The following is a 27,365-nucleotide window of genomic DNA, read 5'->3' as shown; positions in this document are numbered from 1 at the left end:
GCTCGCGACCGTCAGAAAAGTTACGCTGATAAGCGCAGGAAACCACTTGAGTTCCAAGTTGGGGATCGAGTGCTACTTAAAGTCTCACCCTGGAAAGGGGTAGTTCGTTTTGGCAAACGAGGCAAACTCAATACGCGGTATGTCAGACCGTTCGAAATCATAGAAAGAATAGACAAAGTGGCCTACAAACTGAACCTACCAGCAGAACTCGGTGCAGTTCACAACGTCTTTCACGTGTCGAATCTGAAGAAATGTCTGTCAGATGAGACCCTCATAGTTCCTTTGAAGGAACTCACTATCGACGAGCAGTTGCGATTCGTCAAGGAACCAGTAGAAATCACGGACCGGGATGTTAAGGTCCTCAAGCACACCAGAATACCTTTTGTTCGAGTTCGTTGGAACTCCCGTCGTGGCCCAGAGTTCACCTGGGAACGAGAAGACCAAATGAAAGAAAAGCACCCCCAATTGTTCGCAAACAGTACAACCACTAGAGTACCAAGTAGTGTTATGCACATATGGCTCTGGGCGAAATTGGCGACCGTGTGAAACCCTAGTTTTCTTGCTCGTCTGTTCATACTGATCTTCTTCTTGATCAATCTGGGTTAGCAATTGTGGTGTTGTCGTTCCTTCTGAGTAAGGATACTAGACTTTACCTTGGTTACTAATCTTTTGACGTCAGGATTAGGGTTAGTTTTTATTTCTTTTACTACTAGGGTTTGTTGTTAATTCGCTTTGGTTCTTGGTTATTCGTATTTTCTTCGTTGCATGGTTCTAGATTTATTGTGGTATGGATTATAGTTACTTCAAGCCGTCGGATATGGATGCAAGACATGTCAAGCCGCCGGATATTCTGTCTTCCTCGTCAAACCCTAATAAGGGTTTTGCTACTAGATTACTGAACATTGACGGCAAAACATTCTGTCCGCGTAGGGGTGTTGTGTCTGATCAACAACAGGGACCGAAGGTAGTTAATGTCATAGATGAACTTACCAAAATCACAATTCCAGTCAATCTTAATGCCGATGATCATGATGTCATTAAGCCTAATGCTGTGCATGATGAGGTTTTCTGGGAAGCTAGTAAGGAGGAGAAAACAGTCTCGTATGCTGAAAAGGTGCAGTCCACTCGTAAGAAAAGGGAGGTAAATTTCAGACTCTTGGAACCTAAGGAAACGAGAGATGATGCTGATATTGTTATACCGAAAGAGGTTGTGCAGCAGGTTCAAGACAAATTCGATAATGTCCTCTATGGTTATTTTTTAGGGAATAGATTGCCGTTTCCTGTGGTTGAGTATTATGCGAAGAATGTCTGGGCAAAGTTTGGGTTTTCAAAACTTATGATGAACACGTCAGGTTTCTTTTTCTTCAAGTTTGACTCGAAGGAAGGATTGACTAAGGTGTTGGAAGGAGGACCATGGTTAATACGAAAGGTCCCGTTATTTCTGAACATATGGTCTCCAAAGGTTACACTCAAGAAAGATAGTATCAAAACCGTTCCAATATGGGTTAAGTTGCACAATGTGCCGATTTCAGTTTATACGGATGATGGATTGAGCTTGTTGGCTTCGAAGCTAGGGGTTCCTAAAAGGTTAGATTCCTATACAGCTGATATGTGTGTTGAAAACTGGGGAAGGAGTAGTTATGCTCGTGCGATGATTGAGTTAAATGCTGATAACGAGCTGAAGGATCACATTACTGTAGCTATCCCTAAAATGGATGAGGATGGGTTCATTTTGGAACGGGTTAAAGTTGAATATGAGAGGAGGCCGTTACGCTGTAGTACATGTTGTTTGTTTGGTCATGATGACAATACGTGTAGCAAGAAACCTAATGGTAAGGCTAAGATGGTTACTGTTGATGAGGAGGGTTTTGTTACTGATAAAAGGAAGATGGCGAGGTACTCGTTCCCTCAAAAGAAGCAGAAACCTAAGGTTGTGTATAAACCTAAGACTAATAAATATCATGCAAGTACGTCTGGAACGAAGGGGGATAATTCGGCGGCTGTGCAGTTGTCAAACTCCTTTGCGGTGCTTGATAATGATAAGAATAATGAGAAAAGGGATCCGACTAGTGCCAAGTCGATGATTGATGAAAATCATGGTACCCGTATACAACAACCTGATGAAGTTAAGGAGTTGAATCTGACAGAGATGGCTGATTTTATGAGTGGTAACATGAATAATCAAAATTCTGAGGGGGCAAGCACTCCCGGTGACAATGGTTTTAATGGGTAGCTTAGTTGCTTGGAACATAAGGGGTCTGAACCAACCCCTGAAACAAAGTGAGGTTCGCCATTTTATTGCGGAGAATCATTTAAGTGTTTGTGCCATTTTAGAGTCTCATGTGGCTGTTAATAAGCTGAATAAGATATGTGAGAAGATTTTTCGGAATTGGAAGTGGACATCGAACGGAGGTATGTGTCATAGAGGTACGAGGGTGATATTGGGGTGGAATGCGGATGATATTGATCTTATGGTTATATCCCAATCAGACCAGGTTATTCATGCTCAGGTATTGTTAAAATCGGTCAAAAAGAAGATATTTTGTTCTTTTGTGTATGCGGAAAACAAATATCAGGATAGGAGAAGCTTGTGGGCTGATTTGTGTAACTTTAAAGGCCTCACTCATGATTTCAATGCCGCTTGGGTTGTAATGGGTGATTTCAATGCCGCTTTGAATATGGAGGATTTTACTATGGGGCCGTCCTCCCACACAATAGCTATGCGAGAATTCTATGATTGTGTTCAAGAGGCAGAATTGATCGATGTTAAGAGTCATGGGTTGCATTATACTTGGAATCAAAAACCAAAGGATGGGGTAGGAATGCTAAAGAAGATTGACCGTATTATGGGTAACATCAAACTCTTAGATGTTTTCTCGGATGCTTATGCTATGTTTCAGCCTTTCCGTGTTTCAGATCATGCTCCTGCTATCTTGAAATTATTTTCTATGTCTACGGACCGGCCTAAACCTTTTAAATTCCCAAACTTTATTGTGACAAAGCCTGAGTTCCGTCAAGCTGTGATGTCCGAATGGACTAAAACCGTGGAGGGTGCTACCATGTTTTCTGTGGTTAAGAAAATGAAGGGTCTGAAATCACATTTTAGGAGGATATTGCGTAATCAAGGTAATCTCCATAAAAGAGTTACTGACTTACGGAATGAGCTGGACCAGATTCAAAAACAGGTGGAAGCTCATCCTTTTGATGCTGCTATTCGGTCTTCTGAGACTATCTGTTTGCGAGACTTCAAGTCAGCGGTTTATGATGAGGAGTGTTTCTTGAAACAAAAATCTAAAGTGCAATGGTTATGTGCGGGTGATTCAAATACATCCTACTTTCATAATAGTGTGAAAAGTAGGAATGCTAGAAATAAAATCAATTGCATTAAGGATACGAATGGGAACCAGTATGAGGGAGTTGATGTCGCGGCTGCTTTGCTAAACCATTATTCAGCTTTCATGGGCACCGAAGATAAAGTGGCTAGGTTGGATGATGCAGATTTATTTGTTAATGTTTTGCAGCAGAATGTGGCGGAGACTATGGTGAGACAGGTTATCGATGATGAAGTTAAACAGGCTATGTTCAGTATAAGTGAGAATAAGGCTGTAACACCCCGTGCTTCCCAAAAGTCAAAGTCAAAGTCAAGAGTTGACTGTTATTAGAATTAAAGATCAATGAAGATTAATTTCATTTTAGTTTCATTTTGATTTTCATATTATTTGGAGTAAGTGTTGTATAATCAAACTAATCGACCGATGATCGAACTGTGAATCAACGACCGACTGTGAATGATAGGAAGTAACAATGCAATAAAGCTAGTCAATCAATAATCAAGCTAATCAAATCAATCATCAAGCTCAAGTGTGGATAATTTTAGTACTTTTATACGTGTGTGTGTGCCTTATGTGTTACTTGTGCATGTTTACTTTTATGTTAAAGTGTGTGGTGAATCAATCAAATCAATCAAGACTCAAAGGTGAATCAAACTCAATGGAAATCGAACCCGAAATGGTTGTAAGGATGCTTGTATGTTAGATATAGTAGTTGAGACTAAAAGTAATTTGATTAGGAATTCTATCATTCTCAAATCATCGCTCATCGAACTCGAAATATCAAAAATCGTCGCGAAACACTCAAAACCAGGCAAGCCGATCGAACAGGGCAACCTGATCGAACAGGCTAGCCGATCGAACAGGCTGTTCGATCGGACAGCTGCTCGATCAGGGATGCTGTTCGATCAGCTGACCCTTTCCTCTTTTGGAAGCCTATAAATAGGGCTGTCCTTGTCAAACTTTCCACTTTTGGAAAAGCTCTGACCGACCAGCCTCTTCTTCTCACTAAATCCCAGATTTCTCTCAAACCGGTAAGTATTTCGCTCTAATCCTTGTACGTTTTTGTTCATTAATCGATTCTCCATCTTTCTATCTTTCAAAACTTGGATTTCATCCATGAAATCACCAAGATCTAGGTGTTCTTGGGTGATGTCATCATGTGTTCTTCAAGAACACTAAGTTTTGACATCATTCCACCATGAATAACTTAGATCTAACCGATTTCCACATAAATAACCTAAAATCTACCAAAGATCTTAACATTTCACGGTGGAAAAGGATTGGAAGATGGGTTTTCATCTATCTTTCAACTCTTTTACACTCAAAAAGGTGAAAACGAAGCTTGAACCGATTTATAAACCATTCTAAACAAACACATGGTTCAAGATTCGGGTTCTACCAAGAGATATACCGATTTCGGGTTAAACGTTAAACTTGGGTTCCAAACCGTCTCTGACCGAGTTTGGGTGATTCCTGCTCGAGTCAGTAGGCTAAGTGGGGACTTCAGTTTTGTGGTTCAACTCGTAGTCAAAATATCTCTAAAACATCAACAATTAACGGGAATAACCAAGTGTTAAGTGAAAGGTTAACCGAATCGAGAAGCTGGCCGAACGGCTAGGCTGTTCGATCGAACAGCCCAACCGAACGACTACGCCAGCCGATCGGCTAGGCTAACCGATCGACTAGCACTTAGTCCCACAAACTCATGAAGTGTAGTATTGACGAGGTACTGTTCGATCGACTACGCCACTCGATTGTAATCATTACTGCTCGAATCATGAGATACTATACTTCAAAACACTTAGACTTTTCGAAACATTGGAATGTCACCCGATCGAGCATGCCAACCGATCGAGTGACAGACTTGAAAACAATGAAGTGCTAACCGATCGGTTGGGCTAACCGATCGAACAGCTGTTCGATCGGCCAACTTGAAAGGTAGTACAACCATCATACACAAACACATCCTTCACATCAAAGGAAGAAACAATCCACTTGAAGGAACCAGCCGATCGAGCCAGCCGGCCGATCGAATGGATGTTCGAACGGACTTTCAAACCAATCGAACAGCCCACTCGATCGAACTGCTGTCCGATCGAATGGCCTACTCGATCCAAGTACATTGTTTACTTTTTCCGCGTTACTCATCGTTGTGTTATCGAACTATTCAGGCTAACCTATTCTCAGTGCTCCTCACAATCCACATCAACCACTGTGAGTATACTCGATCCCTTTTTGCTTTCAGCACTTTTGGGTGTTACATACGTAATCTATCAAATTCACAAACAACACAAACTATTTGAACGCTAACCTACTTGCATGTATTACTTGCCTAAATGATTGCTGTTTATTATGTTTACACGTGGAGTGCTATCTACCTGCTTTAGCAACGTAGTACTATAGTTTGGACTCAGCACCCGTTCACACGGGGGTTGCTAAGGACAATTACTTGCAAGGATTACGGTGGTAATCATGTATTGCGAACTGTCTCGGACAGTCAACTTGAAGTCGTTGGTATCGATGGTCCCATGTTGATAATTTACATGCATCGTTTGCCCTTGTGTACGTGCTTGGTTATGCGTAAACTTTCGAACTTTATATGCTATATCAAACTTGTGTACTCACCTTTACATTATATGTATTGACTTTTATTTTAACGTATGTGACAGGTGTTTAAGCTACTAGCGTGCTAGGGAAGCGAGGCAATAATAAGCTTCTAGGAGCCTGTGACCTTAGGACAGTGTCCACATACCTGCTCCAGGGCCATAATTATCTGTAGATCTTGTACTGGCACCTGTAGTCAGTAAGATCTATAGTTAGCCGTCTAGAAGTCTTAAAACAATATTTAAATTCGGTTTGTAATAACTAAGAATTTGAGTTGTCGGAACAGTTCCCATATTGTTTAGTTGATTTCTATGATAACTTGTTATTATTTGGGACACGGTATGGGACGTGTTATATAACTGAATTGTATGATAGTTGTTATGGAAACTTCTGAACAATCTGTTTCGCTCAGTGCCGCGCCCCGATGATTCCGCCATCGGTTGGGGTGTGACAGATTGGTATCAGAGCCATAACTATAGGGAATTAGGTTAGACACGATCTAGTCCGGATCGCTGTCTTAGAGACCTAGACTATAGTTAGGAACCAAGAGACCAAGTTTATGTGCTTATTTTATGTTGTTTCCTTCTATTCTATCGTTACATCCGAACTCCGAGCCAAATTTTGTAATTTGGACGGGATTAGGAGTGAAACCCGCGAATTCCTGCCTAAATTACAAATTTTTGCCAATTATTTTGTGCAATTTTCTATCAACAAACGGGGGAGAATTATACCAAATCAGGGCTGAAACCCGTAACTTGATGAAAATTTTCCTCTAAAGTTTTCTTAAAACAAGGAAGAAATTGCTGAGCTAGGGGTGAAACCCTAACCTTGGCAGTTGTTCCGACTGTATTTTATGTCACACCCCCAAAATCCACACGCGGAGTATCACCGCTTGGGAGCGTGACTGACCAGGATCAAGCCACCAATCATATTGAACATGCATATAGTATTAAGTAAGATAAAAGAAAACCATCCGTTCAATACAAAAGGTGTTCAAAACATGTTATTGTTTTAAAGTGTAGCGGAAGCATAGTAATAATCCAACCATAGTAAATAGTTCAAATGTTATAATAGTTCAGCATAGAAACCACGAATCCTTGTCCACAACGACCCGCTTCTCCAGTGCAAGCTCCAAGTACCTAACGATCTGCAAGGCATGTAACAGAATGATCAACAAACTAGTTGAGCGAGTTCACAGTAAGTAAATGTGTAACAGTAAGTAACAGGTGGCTCTACAGGGCCGATAGTAAGTTATGCTGGTGGGGGCTTCCCATGTTAAGTTACCACTAGACTATTCGTATTATTATCCCTGTTCTTCGTCCGAGAACAGAAGTGTGTATAAAGTGTGCGTAGGTTTTACGCACGTATCCTTCGTAACCTGAGGATAGGAGTAAGTAATGCGTACACGTAGGTTTTACGTGCGTATCCTTCGTAACCGAGGATAGAATGGCATGTGAACCCGTAGGTGTTATCCCAACCTACGTAACCGTCCTGACATCCGAGGACATGATAGGTGACAGTCTAGTAAAGCATATGTACGTTCCTTTCAATAACAACCTTTAACCCATTCCCACAACCCGGGAATCCCATGCCTTAGTAGGAGTGTGAACTCACCTTGGTTTGCTCGGTATGCTAAGTTATGCACTCACAAGTAATTAATCACGTCCTAGTGTATGCACGTATAACAAATCAGTTCATGTTCGAAATGATACGCATGCAATTAATTGTTCACATAGCAGTCAGTTTGCATATCAGCACGGCACGTAGTATTGCACGTTCATCACTAAGCATGGCATGTCAATTAAATCAACATATGTTCCACTGTTCAAACATTATTCAAAACCCTAGTATCCTTCGACTCATACTATCATCTTTCGAAAACAAGTGTCACAATGATCCTTCGGACCGAATGTCATGTTTCGGACCATGACATCTTTCGGTCCAAACTATCCTTCGGTCCAACTATCTGTCGGTCAACCAGCATCCTTCGGTCAACTATGGTTCGATCAGATTATGGTTCGGTCAAACTACCATGGTTCGAGCCATTGATATCTTTCGGTCATGGCAGTTACGTTTTATCCATTAACACAATTTCACTAATCAGTTATTGTCAACAGGATCAAACAAGCATAATCACAAGGTTTCACTCAAGAACCCTAATTTAATTACATTAACACTAATCCGGCTATCAGCAACCTAAGCCATTCGCAACCCAGTTAACCAAGTTAGCAATTCGGTTACAACAATCCGCTTTATCATGCAAGCAAGCCAAACACAACATTACATAACCGGTTATCGTACAAACAATCCGAACGTAGGACTTGGTGACCGATTAACATGCTATGAACCCTACTATCATAAAATCATCTAACAATCATAATCAATCGTCCTAATTATCATAACGTAAATCGAATCATGGAATCGCACATATTCAACATGTCATAAGCAATAATTCCGATTAACTACTCACAGAATTATTCAAAGCATACGATCTTATCATCCAAAACATGCAACAATATCATCATTAAATCAATAGGTCACAATTAGCAATTAACACTAACCGATCAGGTAGCAAACAAGGAATTGATCAGCAGAATTTCCGTAAGTTTGTGGTTGCCGTCACAAGTGAAAATGTTCTAGGGTTTGCCGATCAAAAATGTTATCACGTAAAGTCTCTAATCAATTTATATTAAATCGGCAGTGGGCCAAGGCCCAAATTGAAAGACTGGGCCGAAACATATCGAAAGATATGTTTCGTGATCCTTCGGGCCGAACAAGGTCGAAGAATATGTTTCGTGCTCGAATAATGTCGAAGGATATGTTTCGGGGTCGAAGGTTATCCTTCGTGGTCCTTCGAATCCTTCGAACTACATGTTATCCTTCGAGGGCTAGGTTAAAGTTAATATTATAATAATAACAATTCTAATATTATTTTCTATCACCACAAATAGTAACATATAGGCAAAACGACAATATACTCTATTAACACACAACTCGTATAATTCAAGTCCACAATCCAACAACTAAACAGTCAAAGTCAAAGTCAACGCGCAATAATGCGAAAGTGAAAGTCAAACACTCGAGTTGTCACATTATCCCCAACTTAAAAGAAATTTCGTCCCGAAATTTAGTACGCACTTACTGAGGAAGCTAGGTATCGTTCACTGGTTTTTCCTGGGGTGTCACATCATCCCCCCGTTGGTTTGGAATTTCGTCCCGAAATTCAGTAGTAGTAGCTTCAGCCTCAGAAGTGGATGCATTGGTTTCGAATAACTGGGGATACTTTTCTTGCATCTGATCTTCGCGTTCCCAGGTATACTCTGGACCACGCTGGGAGTTCCAACGAACTCGAACAAGAGGGATTCTCTTGTGTTTGAGGACCTTAACATCCCGGTCCGTGATTTCAACTGGTTCCTCGACGAACTGCAACCGCTCGTCGATAGTGAGTTCCTTAAAAGGAACTATAAGGGTCTCATCTGATAGGCATTTCTTCAGATTCGACACGTGAAATACATTGTGAACTGCACCGAGTTCAGGAGGTAGGTTTAATCTGTAGGCTACCTTGCCAATCTTTTCTAAGATTTCGAATGGTCCGACGTACCGCGGATTCAGCTTGCCTCTTTTACCAAAACGAACCACACCCTTCCAGGGTGAAACTTTCAATAAAACCCGGTCCCCGACCTCAAATTCCAATGGCTTTCTACGCTTGTCCGCGTAGGCTTTCTGACGGTCGCGTGCTGCCGCCATGCGTTGTCGTATCTGTGCTATCTTTTCTGTGGCGTCCACAACAATATCTGGACCCGTAATTTGACTATCTCCCACCTCTGCCCAACAGAGAGGTGACCGGCATTTACGTCCGTACAATGCCTCAAATGGAGCGGCTTGAATGCTGGTGTGGTAACTGTTATTGTATGAGAACTCCACCAAAGGGAGGTGCTTTTCCCAGCCGTTGCCGAAATCGATAACACACGCTCGAAGCATGTCTTCTAGAGTTTGAATAGTTCGCTCAGACTGCCCATCCGTCTGAGGATGATATGCTGTGCTCATGTCTAATCGTGAGCCGAAGGATTTGTGCATCGCTTGCCAAAGCTCTGACGTGAATCGTGCATCGCGATCCGAAATAATAGAGGTGGGCACTCCGTGCCTCGAAACAATTTCTTTCATGTAGATGTCTGCTAGGGTAGAAAACTTATCCTTTTCTTTGATAGCCAAGAAGTGAGCAGACTTTGTGAGCCGATCAACGACCACCCAGATAGTGTCATTCCCACGCTGGGATCTAGGTAGGCCAGTAACAAAATCCATGGAAATTTGCTCCCATTTCCATTGTGGTATTTCTGGTTGCTGAAGTAGGCCTGATGGTTTCTGGTACTCGATTTTAACCCTTGCACAAGTTAAACACTTGCCGACGTAAGTTGCGATAAGAGCTTTCATGTTTGGCCACCAATAAGTTGTTCTGATATCGTGGTACATCTTATCCGACCCTGGATGTACCGAGTAGCGAGACTTGTGCGCTTCATCCATCACAAGTTCGCGTAAACCGCCATAAAGTGGGACCCAAATACGCCCCGTTACATAGTAAGCACCGTCTTCCTTTTGTTCCATGCGTTGCCTTGAACCGCGTAAGGCTTCAGCTTTGACGTTTTCGGGTTTCAGTGCTTCTAACTGAGCAGCTCGTATCTGTGCAGGAAGACTGGACTGAATGGTAAGCTGTAGCGCTCGCACGCGCTTAGGTAGAGTGTCTTTCCGACTGAGGGCATCAGCCACAACATTGGCCTTGCCTGGATGATACTTGATGGCGCATTCGTAGTCGTTCAGAAGTTCAACCCATCTTCGTTGACGCATATTCAAATCCTTTTGCTTAAGAATATGCTCGAGACTCCTGTGATCGGTGTAAATCATGCACCTGGTACCGTACAGGTAGTGTCGCCATATCTTAAGCGCGAAAACAACAGCTCCCAGCTCTAAATCGTGCGTCGTGTAGTTCCGTTCATGAACCTTGAGTTGCCGAGAGGCGTATGCGATAACTTTATCCCGTTGCATCAATACACAACCAAGCCCTTGTATCGATGCGTCACAATAAACCACGAAGTCATCCGTGCCCTCGGGCAGTGAGAGAATAGGCGCGCTGCAAAGCCTATCCTTTAAGTACTGAAAAGCGGTCTCCTGCGTATTACCCCATCTGTAAACGACACCTTTCTGTGTAAGCATAGTAAGTGGTTGCGCGATCTTTGAGAAGTCTTTAATAAATCGCCTGTAGTAACCTGCCAAACCCAAGAATTGGCGTATTTCTGTCGGTGTACGTGGTGCTGGCCAGTTTCTGATCGAATCAACCTTGGATGGATCGACATGAATCCCATCCTTGTTCACCACATGGCCTAAGAAGTGGACTTCACGAAGCCAGAAGTCGCATTTAGAAAACTTTGCATACAGTTGCTCCTTTCGAAGAAGTTCCAAGATAAGGCGTAAGTGCTGCTCGTGCTCCTCCTGACTCTTGGAGTAAATCAAAATGTCGTCGATGAAAACGATAACAAACTTATCAAGATACGGTTTGCACACCCTGTTCATAAGATCCATGAAGACTGCAGGCGCGTTCATAAGCCCGAATGGCATGACAAGAAACTCGTAGTGACCATAACGAGTTCTGAAAGCAGTTTTGGAGACGTCCTCATCCCGGACTCTCAGCTGATGATACCCTGACCTCAAATCGATCTTGGAATAGTAACACGACCCTTGCAACTGGTCGAATAAGTCATCTATGCGTGGAAGAGGATAACGGTTCTTCACCGTCACCTTGTTGAGTTCACGGTAGTCGATGCACATCCTGAACGTACCGTCTTTCTTCTTCACAAATAACACTGGAGCTCCCCAAGGCGAAGAGCTTGGACGAATAAAGCCCTTTTCCAAGAGCTCTTGCAGCTGTTTCGACAGTTCTTCCAGTTCGGTTGGAGCTAAACGATATGGTGCGCGGGCTATTGGCGCTGCTCCAGGTGCCAATTCGATCTGAAACTCGACTTGACGATGAGGCGGTAAGCCTGGTAAATCTTCAGGAAACACCTGAGGGAAGTCACGTACAACTGGGATATCCTCCAGCTTCTTTTCCTTTGCTGATGCATCAGTAACGAGAGCCAGAATGGCAGTATGCCCCTTTCGTAAACATTTCTGCGCCTTCAAGTAAGAGATGATGCCAACCACAGCACCACTCTTGTCGCCTTGAACTTCGAGAGGTTCTTGACTGGAGCGAGGAATACGAATAACTTTTTCCTTGCATAAGATCTCTGCGTGATGTTGAGATAACCAATCCATGCCGATGACGACGTCGAAGCTACCCAAGACTATGGGTATAAGATCAATCGTGAAAGTCTGACCCGCTAGAACAATGCTACAACCCTTGACTACATGAGCGGCTTCTACACTTTTACCATTTGCTAGTTCTACGACGTGTTTAGTGTCTAGAGGTGTTGGTGTACGTTTTAATAAGTTACTCATTTTCATGGACATATAACTTGTATCAGCACCCGAATCAAATAAGACAGTAACGTAAATATCGTCGAGAAGGAACTTACCCATAACCACGTTAGGATCATTCACTGCATCTCCTCGACCCAACACAAATGCTCGACCACGAGCTTCATTGCCGTTGTTGTTGTTGTTGTTGTTGTTGTTGTTGCCCCCATTATTGTTGTTATGGTTCCCGTTGCCCTGATGGTTGTTGTTGCGGTTCTGGTTCAACTGTGGGCAATCGCGTTTGAAGTGACCTTCAGCCCCACACTTATAACACCCCCTGTTGCCCTGTTGCTGATTCTGCTGATTCTGTGGAGCTGGTTGCTGAGGCTGCTGATTCTGATTTGCAGGGCGAGCGCTTCTACAATCTTTGGCCTCGTGACCCATCTTTAAACACCTTTGACAACGGCCCTTATTGCACTGGCCGCTGTGATGCCTGTTGCAGTTGTTACACTTTGGAAGGTTTCCTCGATACCCTCCCTGTCTGTGGCTGCTCGATGAGTGCTGACTGGGACTTTGGTAACTATCCGTCTTTCGCTGCTGAGACTGTGACTGTACCGATGCTGATCCCTTGCTAGAATCCCCCTCCCATTTTCTCTTACTTTCGCTGGGAGTGGCAAGTGTAGTAGTAGCAGTAGCGGTAGCGGTAGCACTGATACGCTTTGGCAGTTTGCCCTGGTCTACTGCCTGATCTGTGATGCGATGAGCGAGACGCTGGATTTCCTGGATGTTGTTGAGGTTAGCCGAGGTAACGTGGCTCTGTATTTCTGGTGCCAAACCTTTGAGATACAACTCGATTCGCTTGTATGGAGGGTCCACCATAGTTGGACATAACACAGCCAACTCATTCGATCTTTTGGTGTAAGCTTCGATTTCCGAACCAACCATTTTCAGGTTATACAACTCATCCTCCAACTTGTGGATGTCTTCTCTAGTGCAGTATTCCCTCTTGATCAATTCTTTGAAATCATTCCAGGGTGTGGCGTTAGCAGCTGCCAACCCTAAGATCTGCACTTGTGCGTTCCACCAAGTGAGCGCAATCCCTTCAAGTGTGCCAGTGGCGAACTTCACCCTGCGAGCCTCAGGGCATTCACACATTTCGAAAACCGACTCGAGCTTTTCAAACCAGTGGAGGAGTCCAACTGCCCCCTCCGTGCCACTGAACGAGCTAGGACGACAGTCCATGAAATTCTTGAATGTGCACCCAGGTTGTTGCTGAGCGGGTTGACCTATTGTGTACGAATAGGGCAAAGTTAAGTACGAGAATTAATGTAGGATCTAAAGATCCTAGTGTCTATACTACAGGGTATACTACCTGCTTGGGCGGCTGCAACTGCCGCAGCAACGAGAGCCTCTAGCTGGGCTTGAGTCATGGTAATTCGTGCGGCCATTGATCTTCACATCAAAGGCAACATAAGTGAGAAAGGTTCGCGAATAGTGCGATGACAGAAGAGTGTAAGCACATAAGTATTCTCATGCAATGTCAAGTTGTGAGCAAGTAATGTAAGCATACTACGAGCAAAGTTCTATGCAAATTCTAGCATGTAGGCAATAAACATAAACCTTATTACCTAGGGAGTTGAGTCTTGCACGTGGAGCGAAGCGTCGTTGTGGATCGTTGAGAGCACTGTTCTGGTTATAGTCTGGTTTTAATAAAAACGTTTTCTCATATTAAAACCAAGTTCTCTATAACCAATGGCTCTGATACCAATCTGTCACACCCCCAAAATCCACACGCGGAGTATCACCGCTTGGGAGCGTGACTGACCAGGATCAAGCCACCAATCATATTGAACATGCATATAGTATTAAGTAAGATAAAAGAAAACCATCCGTTCAATACAAAAGGTGTTCAAAACATGTTATTGTTTTAAAGTGTAGCGGAAGCATAGTAATAATCCAACCATAGTAAATAGTTCAAATGTTATAATAGTTCAGCATAGAAACCACGAATCCTTGTCCACAACGACCCGCTTCTCCAGTGCAAGCTCCAAGTACCTAACGATCTGCAAGGCATGTAACAGAATGATCAACAAACTAGTTGAGCGAGTTCACAGTAAGTAAATGTGTAACAGTAAGTAACAGGTGGCTCTACAGGGCCGATAGTAAGTTATGCTGGTGGGGGCTTCCCATGTTAAGTTACCACTAGACTATTCGTATTATTATCCCTGTTCTTCGTCCGAGAACAGAAGTGTGTATAAAGTGTGCGTAGGTTTTACGCACGTATCCTTCGTAACCTGAGGATAGGAGTAAGTAATGCGTACACGTAGGTTTTACGTGCGTATCCTTCGTAACCGAGGATAGAATGGCATGTGAACCCGTAGGTGTTATCCCAACCTACGTAACCGTCCTGACATCCGAGGACATGATAGGTGACAGTCTAGTAAAGCATATGTACGTTCCTTTCAATAACAACCTTTAACCCATTCCCACAACCCGGGAATCCCATGCCTTAGTAGGAGTGTGAACTCACCTTGGTTTGCTCGGTATGCTAAGTTATGCACTCACAAGTAATTAATCACGTCCTAGTGTATGCACGTATAACAAATCAGTTCATGTTCGAAATGATACGCATGCAATTAATTGTTCACATAGCAGTCAGTTTGCATATCAGCACGGCACGTAGTATTGCACGTTCATCACTAAGCATGGCATGTCAATTAAATCAACATATGTTCCACTGTTCAAACATTATTCAAAACCCTAGTATCCTTCGACTCATACTATCATCTTTCGAAAACAAGTGTCACAATGATCCTTCGGACCGAATGTCATGTTTCGGACCATGACATCTTTCGGTCCAAACTATCCTTCGGTCCAACTATCTGTCGGTCAACCAGCATCCTTCGGTCAACTATGGTTCGATCAGATTATGGTTCGGTCAAACTACCATGGTTCGAGCCATTGATATCTTTCGGTCATGGCAGTTACGTTTTATCCATTAACACAATTTCACTAATCAGTTATTGTCAACAGGATCAAACAAGCATAATCACAAGGTTTCACTCAAGAACCCTAATTTAATTACATTAACACTAATCCGGCTATCAGCAACCTAAGCCATTCGCAACCCAGTTAACCAAGTTAGCAATTCGGTTACAACAATCCGCTTTATCATGCAAGCAAGCCAAACACAACATTACATAACCGGTTATCGTACAAACAATCCGAACGTAGGACTTGGTGACCAATTAACATGCTATGAACCCTACTATCATAAAATCATCTAACAATCATAATCAATCGTCCTAATTATCATAACGTAAATCGAATCATGGAATCGCACATATTCAACATGTCATAAGCAATAATTCCGATTAACTACTCACAGAATTATTCAAAGCATACGATCTTATCATCCAAAACATGCAACAATATCATCATTAAATCAATAGGTCACAATTAGCAATTAACACTAACCGATCAGGTAGCAAACAAGGAATTGATCAGCAGAATTTCCGTAAGTTTGTGGTTGCCGTCACAAGTGAAAATGTTCTAGGGTTTGCCGATCAAAAATGTTATCACGTAAAGTCTCTAATCAATTTATATTAAATCGGCAGTGGGCCAAGGCCCAAATTGAAAGACTGGGCCGAAACATATCGAAAGATATGTTTCGTGATCCTTCGGGCCGAACAAGGTCGAAGAATATGTTTCGTGCTCGAATAATGTCGAAGGATATGTTTCGGGGTCGAAGGTTATCCTTCGTGGTCCTTCGAATCCTTCGAACTACATGTTATCCTTCGAGGGCTAGGTTAAAGTTAATATTATAATAATAACAATTCTAATATTATTTTCTATCACCACAAATAGTAACATATAGGCAAAACGACAATATACTCTATTAACACACAACTCGTATAATTCAAGTCCACAATCCAACAACTAAACAGTCAAAGTCAAAGTCAACGCGCAATAATGCGAAAGTGAAAGTCAAACACTCGAGTTGTCACATTTTATCTCGCCAAGGCAGTTGACGGACTCCAACGACCCGAACTCACGAGTATGGCCTAGAATGCGCGTGCATAATGCCCAAGAATCGAGGCAGAAACATGTCCCCTAGAGTCGAAAGTGACGACAAGTCAACTGTGAATAGTTAAATTGCCATGGTTAGTCAAAGTCTAGTAGCCGCAGACAATCCATTTCCCGATTTTGAGTGTTGCTTCGTTGATTTTACATGATTTACCTGTTTACGTGTTTTAAGATTCGTTGATTACTCCATTTGTTATCAATCTGCGTGACTTTTGTTGCTATCCTATCTCGATTCAAACCCCTGTTGATGTGATCTAAACGAAACCAGTGTGCTATGCTACGCTATACGACTAAGTTAGACGATACCATGTGATGCTATCCGATATGCAAAACGAACGACGCTCGACTTGTGGTTATAGGTTTCTGTTTTCTGACAACCTCTGTGATAAATTGCGTACGTGTTTAGGAAATTAAGTGCCTTATTTGCTTAATTGCTTATGTGCTCTAATTGCTTCTGTGCTTATGTGCCTCTATAATTATGTGCTTATGTGTTTATATGTGTTACGTGACGTGAGATGCGACGTGATTCTAAGCTTTAGTAAACTAAGACATGCGAGATTCGAATTCGTTGTGTTGAGCCCTATGGCGATGTCTATTGCAGACCATGTCGTCATCATCAAGACTTCGCCAAAACCTTTCCCGTCAGGAAAAGAGAGACCGACGTCTCGCCAAGCTCATCTCAAGGTCTGTAGCGAAAGCTGTCAGTGAGGTGTACGAAAACACCAGCAAGTCGTCGGAAGAATCCCGAACCCTCACTGAACCCATCAAAGCTCCGTTCAGTTTCAAGCAATTTAAGGCATGTGGACCCAAGGAGTTCACCGGTGAAGAGGGCCCTACAGGCTTATTTCACTGGTTTGACTCTGTGGAAGTTACCCTTCGTCAAAGCGGATGCCCGGATCATCTCCGAACTCTCAATGCTACCGGTGTCTTCCAGTCGCGGGCATTGGACTGGTGGACAGCCGAAAGGAATAAGCGCGGGAACGACGCTGCCTACGAGCTGACGTGGGAGGAACTGAAGGCTATCATGCTGGACGAGTTCTGTCCTCCCCACGAACGCCAAAAGTTGGAGGATGAGTTCTGGACCATCAAACAGAAGGAGGGCGACAACGCTGGTCTCACCGCCCGTTTCAAACAACTGAGCATTATCTGTCCAGACCAGGTCAAGACTCCCGAGATGACCATCAAGAAATACATCCGTGCTCTTCCGGATTGTGTTGCAGATTATGTGTTCGCCGCCAAACCCGCATCAATCGAGGAAACCTACCTACTCGCTGCCGAGATTAACGACAAGCGAGTTAAGGCTGGTGTCTGGGATAAGCCATCCAAGTCGTTGCATCAAGTTACTGCCGCATCAACCGACAACCCTGCTGCTCAAGTCTTCAAGTCCTCGAGAAGAAGAAAGAAGAACAAGAATTGCGCCGCTGCAACCAATGCTGCTCCTCTTCAGTCAGTACCGCCACAACAGCAACAACCACAGCGCACTGCGCCAGTGATCAATGCGCCGCCGGCTAAGCGTGCGTACACCGGCCCCCACCCACTCTGTGCTACATGTTCTTATCATCACCCGGTGGGTGTGGCCTGCCGTTTCTGTGTCCACTGCAATGTTTACGGGCATTTCACTGCGAATTGCCGCTATGGTCCTCGTCAAACGCAAGCTCAAGCCGCTGTTAACCAAGCCCTGCTACCAGCTCCTCAAGCTCCTCAAGCTGCACAGGCCCCGGCAAACAATGTTCGGACCTGCTTTGCATGTGGTGATCCTAACCACTTCGCAAACCGGTGCCCGAACAGAGTGGTGAAACAAGAAGCTCAACAACCCCAGCAACAACAACAGCAGCCTCAACAACAAGCCGCTCACGCCAGAACTTTCAACATCAACGCACGCCAGGCTCAAGCTGATAACAACGTGGTCAATGGTACGTTCCTTGTGAATGGTATATATGCATCATGTTTGTTTGATACTGGAGCCGATAACTGCTTTGTGTCATTTGAATTTGAGAAACTTCTTAGACGTAAGCGCTCTTATCTTTCGTCACCCTTCGAAGTAGAAATCGCTACCGGAAGAACCATTGCTGTCAATTCTGTGCTCCGTGATTGTACTCTCGAGCTCAACAATCATATATTCCCGATTAATCTCATTCCGATGCAACTCGGAAGTTTCGATGTCATAGTAGGCATGGACTTTCTTCGTGAAAACCGTGCTGAAGTTGTGTGTTCCGATAAGATGATTCGTTTTGTGCTAGCTAGTGGTGATATTCTATGTGTTTATGGTGAAACTACTGCAAAAGATCTCAAGCTCATGTCATGTCTTCAAGCTCGCAAATATCTCCGCAAGGAATATCGAGCCTTCTTGGCCAACATTGTTGTAGCTGAGACGGACAAGAAAAGGAAAGTTGAAGTCAAGGATGTTCCTGTTGTTCGAGAATTTCCTCAGGTGTTCCCTGATGATCTTCCTGGATTACCTCCAAGTCGTGATATCGACTTTCTAATCGACCTTATTCCAGGAGCCAACCCAGTGGCCAAAGCTCCGTATCGACTCGCTCCATCTGAGATGCGAGAACTCTCAAACCAACTCCAGGAGTTACTTGAAAAAGGCTTCATTCGCCCGAGCACTTCTCCATGGGGCGCACCAGTCCTTTTCGTCAAAAAGAAGGACGGGTCGTTCCGAATGTGCATCGATTACCGGGAATTGAACAAGCTGACCATCAAGAACCGATACCCCTTACCAAGAATCGATGATCTGTTTGACCAACTACAAGGTGCTCAGTGTTTCTCCAAGATTGATCTACGTTCAGGCTACCATCAGTTGCGGATTCAAGAGGAAGACATACCCAAAACCGCTTTTCGAACCCGATACGGCCACTACGAATTTGTTGTCATGCCTTTTGGTCTGACCAACGCACCCGCGGTCTTTATGGATCTGATGAATCGCGTGTGTAAACCGTTCTTAGACCGTTTCGTCATTGTATTCATCGACGATGTCTTGATCTATTCCAGATCGAGGGCCGAACATGCGCAGCATTTGCGATTGGTTCTCGAGTTGCTTCAGGGAAACCAACTCTACGCCAAATTCTCCAAGTGTGAGTTCTGGTTGGAGGAGGTTCAATTTCTGGGTCATATTGTGAATAGTCGGGGTATACACGTTGATCCTGCAAAGATTGAGGCAGTCAAGGGATGGGTTACGCCAAAGAATCCGTCAGAAGTTCGCTCTTTTCTCGGATTAGCTGGTTACTACCGGCGATTCATCGAAGGATTCTCAAAGATTGCTGTACCGCTTACCTCCCTTACTCATAAAGACAAGCCTTTTGTGTGGGGAACCGCGCAGGAGACTGCTTTCCAAACCCTCAAACACATGCTGTGCCATGCACCAGTTCTTACACTGCCGGACGGAAGCGATGACTTCGTTGTCTATTGTGATGCTTCAAACCTTGGACTTGGCTGTGTTCTCATGCAACGAGACAAGGTTATAGCTTACGCATCTCGACAGCTCAAAATCCACGAGAAGAACTACACAACCCATGACCTCGAGCTAGGCGCAGTTGTCTTTGCCTTAAAGATTTGGCGACACTACCTGTATGGAACAAAGTGTACGATCTTCACCGATCACAAGAGCCTACAACATATCTTTAACCAGAGAGAACTCAATATGCGTCAACGCCGATGGGTAGAACTTCTCAACGATTACGACTGTGAGATCCGTTATCACCCAGGCAAGGCGAATGTAGTTGCAGACGCCCTCAGCAGAAAGAATTACGTGATAGGTGCTCGAAATATCCAGGCTCAGTATAACCTCGAAGCTCTCATCCGCGAAGCACAACACGCTTGCTTTAACGAGCATACGTTGAAGAAAGAACGAATCTATCACGATGGAACTCAGCTCGTGAGCAAAGCCAACGGGATATTCTATTATCTGGACCGAATCTGGGTTCCGAGGAGGACAGATTTGCGAAAGATCATCATGAACGAAGCCCACAAATCCCGATACTCCATTCATCCCGGTGCGGACAAAATGTACCAGGACCTTCGCTACAAGTACTGGTGGCCTGGGATGAAAAGGGATATTGCTCTATATGTTGGTAGCTGTTTAACTTGTGCAAGAGTCAAGGCTGAACACCAAAGACCTTCAGGCTTACTCGAACAACCGCCGATACCCGTATGGAAGTGGGAAAGCATAGCTATGGATTTCATAACTAAGCTTCCGACCACGCCATCAGGTCACGACAGTATTTGGGTTATAGTCGACCGTCTAACCAAATCAGCCCACTTTCTGCCAATACGAGAAGACTACAAGGTGGCCAAGCTAGCCCAAATCTACACCGACGAGATCATTAAGAATCATGGTACGCCTCGAGACATCATTTCTGATCGCGATGCTCGGTTTACATCGAGATTGTGGGAAACTTTTCAAGCAGCTCTTGGTACGACGCTGAATTTGAGTACCGCATTCCACCCGCAAACCGACGGGCAGACTGAAAGAACGATACGTACTATTGAGGACATGCTCCGTGCGTGTGTTATCGATTTTGGTGGTAGTTGGAGCAAACACCTACCGTTAGTCGAATTTTCGTACAATAATAGCTATCACTCCAGCATCGAAATGGCACCTTTCGAAGCCTTGTATGGTAGGAGATGTCGCTCGCCTATTGTATGGCACGAGGTCGGTCATTCACAATTGACTGGGCCCGAGATTCTACAAGAAACGACTGACAAGATCCACCAGATAAGGGAAAATTTGGTGAAGGCCCGGGACAGACAAAAGATGTACGCCGATAAACGACGCAGGCCCCGCGAATTTGCAGTTGGCGACTACGTGCTCCTAAAGGTATCGCCTTGGAAGGGAGTAGTCCGATTCGGCAAAAGAGGGAAACTTGCGCCTCGATTTGTTGGACCTTTTAAGATTCTGGAAAGGATCGGTAAAGTTGCCTACAAACTCGAATTACCGGAGGAACTCAGCAATGTCCACCCGACTTTCCATATTTCAAACCTTCGAAAATGCGTAGCCGACCACGACGCAATAATACCACTCGACGATCTTCAGGTCAATGAGACGCTACACTTCGTGGAAAAGCCTGTCGAAATCATGGACCGACAGACCAAGCAACTCAGACGCTCTCGCATTCCTATTGTAAAAGTACGATGGGAAGGCAAACGAGGCGCGGAGTTCACTTGGGAACTCGAAAGTGACATGAAGGCCAAGTACCCGCAGTTGTTCAGATAGATCTGAAGCATCAAATTGGTAAAATCACACGGCGATGTACGGTTCTCAGCCTAATTTCGGGACGAAATTCCCTAAAGGAGGGGAGACTGTAACACCCCGTGCTTCCCAAAAGTCAAAGTCAAAGTCAAGAGTTGACTGTTATTAGAATTAAAGATCAATGAAGATTAATTTCATTTTAGTTTCATTTTGATTTTCATATTATTTGGAGTAAGTGTTGTATAATCAAACTAATCGACCGATGATCGAACTGTGAATCAACGACCGACTGTGAATGATAGGAAGTAACAATGCAATAAAGCTAGTCAATCAATAATCAAGCTAATCAAATCAATCATCAAGCTCAAGTGTGGATAATTTTAGTACTTTTATACGTGTGTGTGTGCCTTATGTGTTACTTGTGCATGTTTACTTTTATGTTAAAGTGTGTGGTGAATCAATCAAATCAATCAAGACTCAAAGGTGAATCAAACTCAATGGAAATCGAACCCGAAATGGTTGTAAGGATGCTTGTATGTTAGATATAGTAGTTGAGACTAAAAGTAATTTGATTAGGAATTCTATCATTCTCAAATCATCGCTCATCGAACTCGAAATATCAAAAATCGTCGCGAAACACTCAAAACCAGGCAAGCCGATCGAACAGGGCAACCTGATCGAACAGGCTAGCCGATCGAACAGGCTGTTCGATCGGACAGCTGCTCGATCAGGGATGCTGTTCGATCAGCTGACCCTTTCCTCTTTTGGAAGCCTATAAATAGGGCTGTCCTTGTCAAACTTTCCACTTTTGGAAAAGCTCTGACCGACCAGCCTCTTCTTCTCACTAAATCCCAGATTTCTCTCAAACCGGTAAGTATTTCGCTCTAATCCTTGTACGTTTTTGTTCATTAATCGATTCTCCATCTTTCTATCTTTCAAAACTTGGATTTCATCCATGAAATCACCAAGATCTAGGTGTTCTTGGGTGATGTCATCATGTGTTCTTCAAGAACACTAAGTTTTGACATCATTCCACCATGAATAACTTAGATCTAACCGATTTCCACATAAATAACCTAAAATCTACCAAAGATCTTAACATTTCACGGTGGAAAAGGATTGGAAGATGGGTTTTCATCTATCTTTCAACTCTTTTACACTCAAAAAGGTGAAAACGAAGCTTGAACCGATTTATAAACCATTCTAAACAAACACATGGTTCAAGATTCGGGTTCTACCAAGAGATATACCGATTTCGGGTTAAACGTTAAACTTGGGTTCCAAACCGTCTCTGACCGAGTTTGGGTGATTCCTGCTCGAGTCAGTAGGCTAAGTGGGGACTTCAGTTTTGTGGTTCAACTCGTAGTCAAAATATCTCTAAAACATCAACAATTAACGGGAATAACCAAGTGTTAAGTGAAAGGTTAACCGAATCGAGAAGCTGGCCGAACGGCTAGGCTGTTCGATCGAACAGCCCAACCGAACGACTACGCCAGCCGATCGGCTAGGCTAACCGATCGACTAGCACTTAGTCCCACAAACTCATGAAGTGTAGTATTGACGAGGTACTGTTCGATCGACTACGCCACTCGATTGTAATCATTACTGCTCGAATCATGAGATACTATACTTCAAAACACTTAGACTTTTCGAAACATTGGAATGTCACCCGATCGAGCATGCCAACCGATCGAGTGACAGACTTGAAAACAATGAAGTGCTAACCGATCGGTTGGGCTAACCGATCGAACAGCTGTTCGATCGGCCAACTTGAAAGGTAGTACAACCATCATACACAAACACATCCTTCACATCAAAGGAAGAAACAATCCACTTGAAGGAACCAGCCGATCGAGCCAGCCGGCCGATCGAATGGATGTTCGAACGGACTTTCAAACCAATCGAACAGCCCACTCGATCGAACTGCTGTCCGATCGAATGGCCTACTCGATCCAAGTACATTGTTTACTTTTTCCGCGTTACTCATCGTTGTGTTATCGAACTATTCAGGCTAACCTATTCTCAGTGCTCCTCACAATCCACATCAACCACTGTGAGTATACTCGATCCCTTTTTGCTTTCAGCACTTTTGGGTGTTACATACGTAATCTATCAAATTCACAAACAACACAAACTATTTGAACGCTAACCTACTTGCATGTATTACTTGCCTAAATGATTGCTGTTTATTATGTTTACACGTGGAGTGCTATCTACCTGCTTTAGCAACGTAGTACTATAGTTTGGACTCAGCACCCGTTCACACGGGGGTTGCTAAGGACAATTACTTGCAAGGATTACGGTGGTAATCATGTATTGCGAACTGTCTCGGACAGTCAACTTGAAGTCGTTGGTATCGATGGTCCCATGTTGATAATTTACATGCATCGTTTGCCCTTGTGTACGTGCTTGGTTATGCGTAAACTTTCGAACTTTATATGCTATATCAAACTTGTGTACTCACCTTTACATTATATGTATTGACTTTTATTTTAACGTATGTGACAGGTGTTTAAGCTACTAGCGTGCTAGGGAAGCGAGGCAATAATAAGCTTCTAGGAGCCTGTGACCTTAGGACAGTGTCCACATACCTGCTCCAGGGCCATAATTATCTGTAGATCTTGTACTGGCACCTGTAGTCAGTAAGATCTATAGTTAGCCGTCTAGAAGTCTTAAAACAATATTTAAATTCGGTTTGTAATAACTAAGAATTTGAGTTGTCGGAACAGTTCCCATATTGTTTAGTTGATTTCTATGATAACTTGTTATTATTTGGGACACGGTATGGGACGTGTTATATAACTGAATTGTATGATAGTTGTTATGGAAACTTCTGAACAATCTGTTTCGCTCAGTGCCGCGCCCCGATGATTCCGCCATCGGTTGGGGTGTGACAAAGGCTCCAGGTCCGGACGGATACACTTCAGCGTTTTTTAAAAATGCCTGGGATGTTGTGGGCGGTGAAGTTACAAAGGCGGTGTGTGATTTCTTTAATAACGGGCAAATTCTTAAGCAGATTAACCATACGATTTTAGCGTTGGTGCCAAAGATGGATACTCCAAATACAGTTCTTGACTACAGGCCAATATCATGTTGTAATGTGATATATCAGCAAAATAATCACTAATCGTGTGAAGGGGTGTTTGGGGACTCTAGTGAACATTAACCAGTCGGCGTTTGTTCCTGGTAGAAAGATATCTGGTAATATTCTTATTACGCAGGAGCTTATGCATAATTATCATGTGGATCGTGGTCCTCCGAGGTGTGCTTTGAAGATTGACATCCAGAAAGCTTATGATACTGTAAGCTGGTCTTTTTTAGAAGCTATTTTAGTCCGGTTTGGTTTTCACCGGAAAATGGTTGCTTGGATTATGGCGTGTGTCACAATGGTATCCTACTCGGTTAGCGTAAATGGCGAGTTGCATGGTTACTTTTCAGGGAAACGGGGTCTTCGTCAAGGAGATCCAATGTCCCCGTACCTATTCACATTGATTATGGAGGTGTTATCTCTCATGTTACAAAAGATGGCGTTAAACCCTGCTTTCAAGTTCCATAGTCACTGTTCTAAACAAAAGATTATCAACGTATCATTTGCTGATGACTTATTTGTTTTTGTTAATGGAGATATTGGATCGGTTAAGCTTGTTCGGAATGTTTTGGAGAAGTTCACTAGTGTTTCGGGCCTGGTCCCTAGCTTGCCCAAGAGTACGGTTTTTTTCTGCAATGTTCCAAGCCAAGTAAAAGCTGAAATCCTGAGCTTGTTGCCGTTTCGTGAGGGTGAACTTCCGGTTCGCTACCTCGGGGTTCCCTTAATCTCTACTAAGTTATCTTTTAGAGATTGCCGGGTTCTGGTGGAACGTATGGAGAGGAAGGTTGATAATTGGATGTCTAAATTGTTATCGTTTGCAGGTCGATTGCAGCTCCTTAACTCTGTTCTTGCAGCAATGTATACGTATTGGGCCTCGGTTTTTATTTTGCCAATGCGTATAGTCAAGGATCTGGAAAAGAGAATGCGAAGGTTTCTTTGGAACCGGGGGGGGGGGGGGGCTCCTGGGAGTATTCGGTCTAAAGTCGCGTGGAAGGACGTTTGTTTGCCTAAGGATGAGGGGGGTCTTGGAATCCGAAATATCTCAGATGTGAACAAAGCACTTATGATGTCGCATATTTGGAGCATTATTACCAACCGGGAATCCTTGTGGGTCAAATGGATCCATTCTTACAAGATAAAAGGCAGAAATTTTTGGGAGATTCAAAGTCGTGGGGTTTTGACTTGGAGTTGGCGAAAGATTTTATCTATTCGTCTGTTGGTCAGACCTTATGTTTGGAAGTTAATTGGGAGTGGTTCCTAAACAAACGCGTGGAGTGATAATTGGTGCTCGTGCAGTCCGATCCGAAACTTTATTACACCAAGGAGAATTGCCCAAGCGGGTTTTAATTTGCAAACTACTGTTGCAGAGCTTGTAGACGCTAATGGCAACTGGCGGTGGCCTCAGGCATGGTATGACTTATTCCCAGTACTCATAAATGTCATGGCTCCTTCTCTTGTTCCTGATTCGGTTGACAGACTGGGATGGAGAGAGGTGGGAGGGAAAATTGTGCATTTTAGCTCTTGGGAAGCTTGGAATAATCTTCGGGTAAGGGATAACAAGGTGGCTTGGGTGAATATGGTGTGGTATGGCCAGTGCATTCCAAGACATTCTTTTCATCTTTGGTTAGTTCTAAAGAATAAGCTGAAGACACAAGATAGATTGGCAGTTTGGGAAGCGGGGAGTGAAACAAATCTACGTCTTATGTGCTGTCCTCTTTGTAACTATGGACGAGACTCAAGAGATCATTTATTCTTTCAATGCTCTTATGCGGCCAAGATTTGGAGCATTGTCAAGGAAAAAGTTGATATGGTAAATGTAAACGATTCATGGAGCTCAATCATGGCATGGATAGAGCTGAATGCGAGTTCAAAGACTCTGGAACACATTGTGTGTAAGCTGGTGGTAGCGGCCTCTACATACTTTATATGGCAAGAACGGAATAACCGGCTGTTTTCCAACATTCACAGGAAGGAAGAGATGGTGGCACAGATTATTTTGGATATGGTGCGGCTTCGTATAATGAGTTTCAAGATCGGACGTCACGGGAATTATAGGAAGCTTTTGGAAACCTGGGGAGTAAGAGAAGACGAACCGGGCTAATTGCGAGTCTAGTTTGCTAGTGTTTGCAGTTAGTTAGTTTTGTTTTCGGGTTGTTTTGTTTGTTTGGGCCGCTTGTGAGTTGTTTGTTTTGTGATGCCTAGGCTTGGCCTGTCAAGCCTAGTAGTGTGTGTCAAACTCTTGTCGCACCCTGTTCTTTGATTCTTTATAATATTCACCGGGGTAACCCTTTACCCAAAAACAGTACAACCACTACTGAGGCTGAAGCTACCACGGAATTTCGGGACAAAATTCCAGATCAACGGGGGGAGTATGTGACACCCCAGGAAAACCATGCAACTTAACTAGCTTCCTCAGTGAGTACGTACCAAATTTCGGGACGAAATTTCTTTTAAGTTGGGGATAATGTGACAACTCGTATTTCTGAACCTCTCTTTGTACTTTGATGTAACGTTTGTGAACATGATACGACTATATGAACTTGAGTGATTAATTGAATGTTATGATTATATGTTATGTGTATTGAATGTTTGTATTAAACGAGCCCAAACCGCACAACAC

The 27,365-nt window shown here is 43.5% G+C and overlaps 1 protein-coding gene across 1 annotated transcript; it reads left to right on the top strand.

The window, feature by feature from the left end:
• Nucleotides 1-787: 787 nt before the first annotated feature.
• Nucleotides 788-26,846, top strand: LOC110888172. The gene is made up of 4 exons (XM_022135710.1): nucleotides 788-2,219; nucleotides 2,335-3,605; nucleotides 24,795-25,675; nucleotides 26,042-26,846. Exons 1-4 carry the CDS (start codon nucleotides 788-790, stop codon nucleotides 26,844-26,846), a joined length of 4,389 nt encoding a protein of 1,462 aa, XP_021991402.1.
• The last annotated feature ends 519 nt before the right edge of the window (nucleotides 26,847-27,365 follow it).

This window comes from Helianthus annuus, chromosome 11 (assembly GCF_002127325.2).
Source record: "Helianthus annuus cultivar XRQ/B chromosome 11, HanXRQr2.0-SUNRISE, whole genome shotgun sequence".
In the NCBI taxonomy this organism is placed as follows: domain Eukaryota; kingdom Viridiplantae; phylum Streptophyta; class Magnoliopsida; order Asterales; family Asteraceae; genus Helianthus; species Helianthus annuus.
Note: the sequence above shows the minus strand (reverse complement) of the source record. Positions and strands in the feature narration are given on the sequence as shown.

Bases quoted from the DNA above. Each gene is read 5' to 3' on its own strand.
- LOC110888172 (XM_022135710.1), top strand. From the start codon at position 788: ATGGATTATAGTTACTTCAAGCCGTCGGATATGGATGCAAGACATGTC. The intron at 2,220-2,334 runs GTTTTAATGGGT...GTGCCATTTTAG, and splicing joins AAGCACTCCCGGTGACAATG to AGTCTCATGTGGCTGTTAAT. The intron at 25,676-26,041 runs GTTTCTTTGGAA...GTGCTCGTGCAG, and splicing joins CTGGAAAAGAGAATGCGAAG to TCCGATCCGAAACTTTATTA.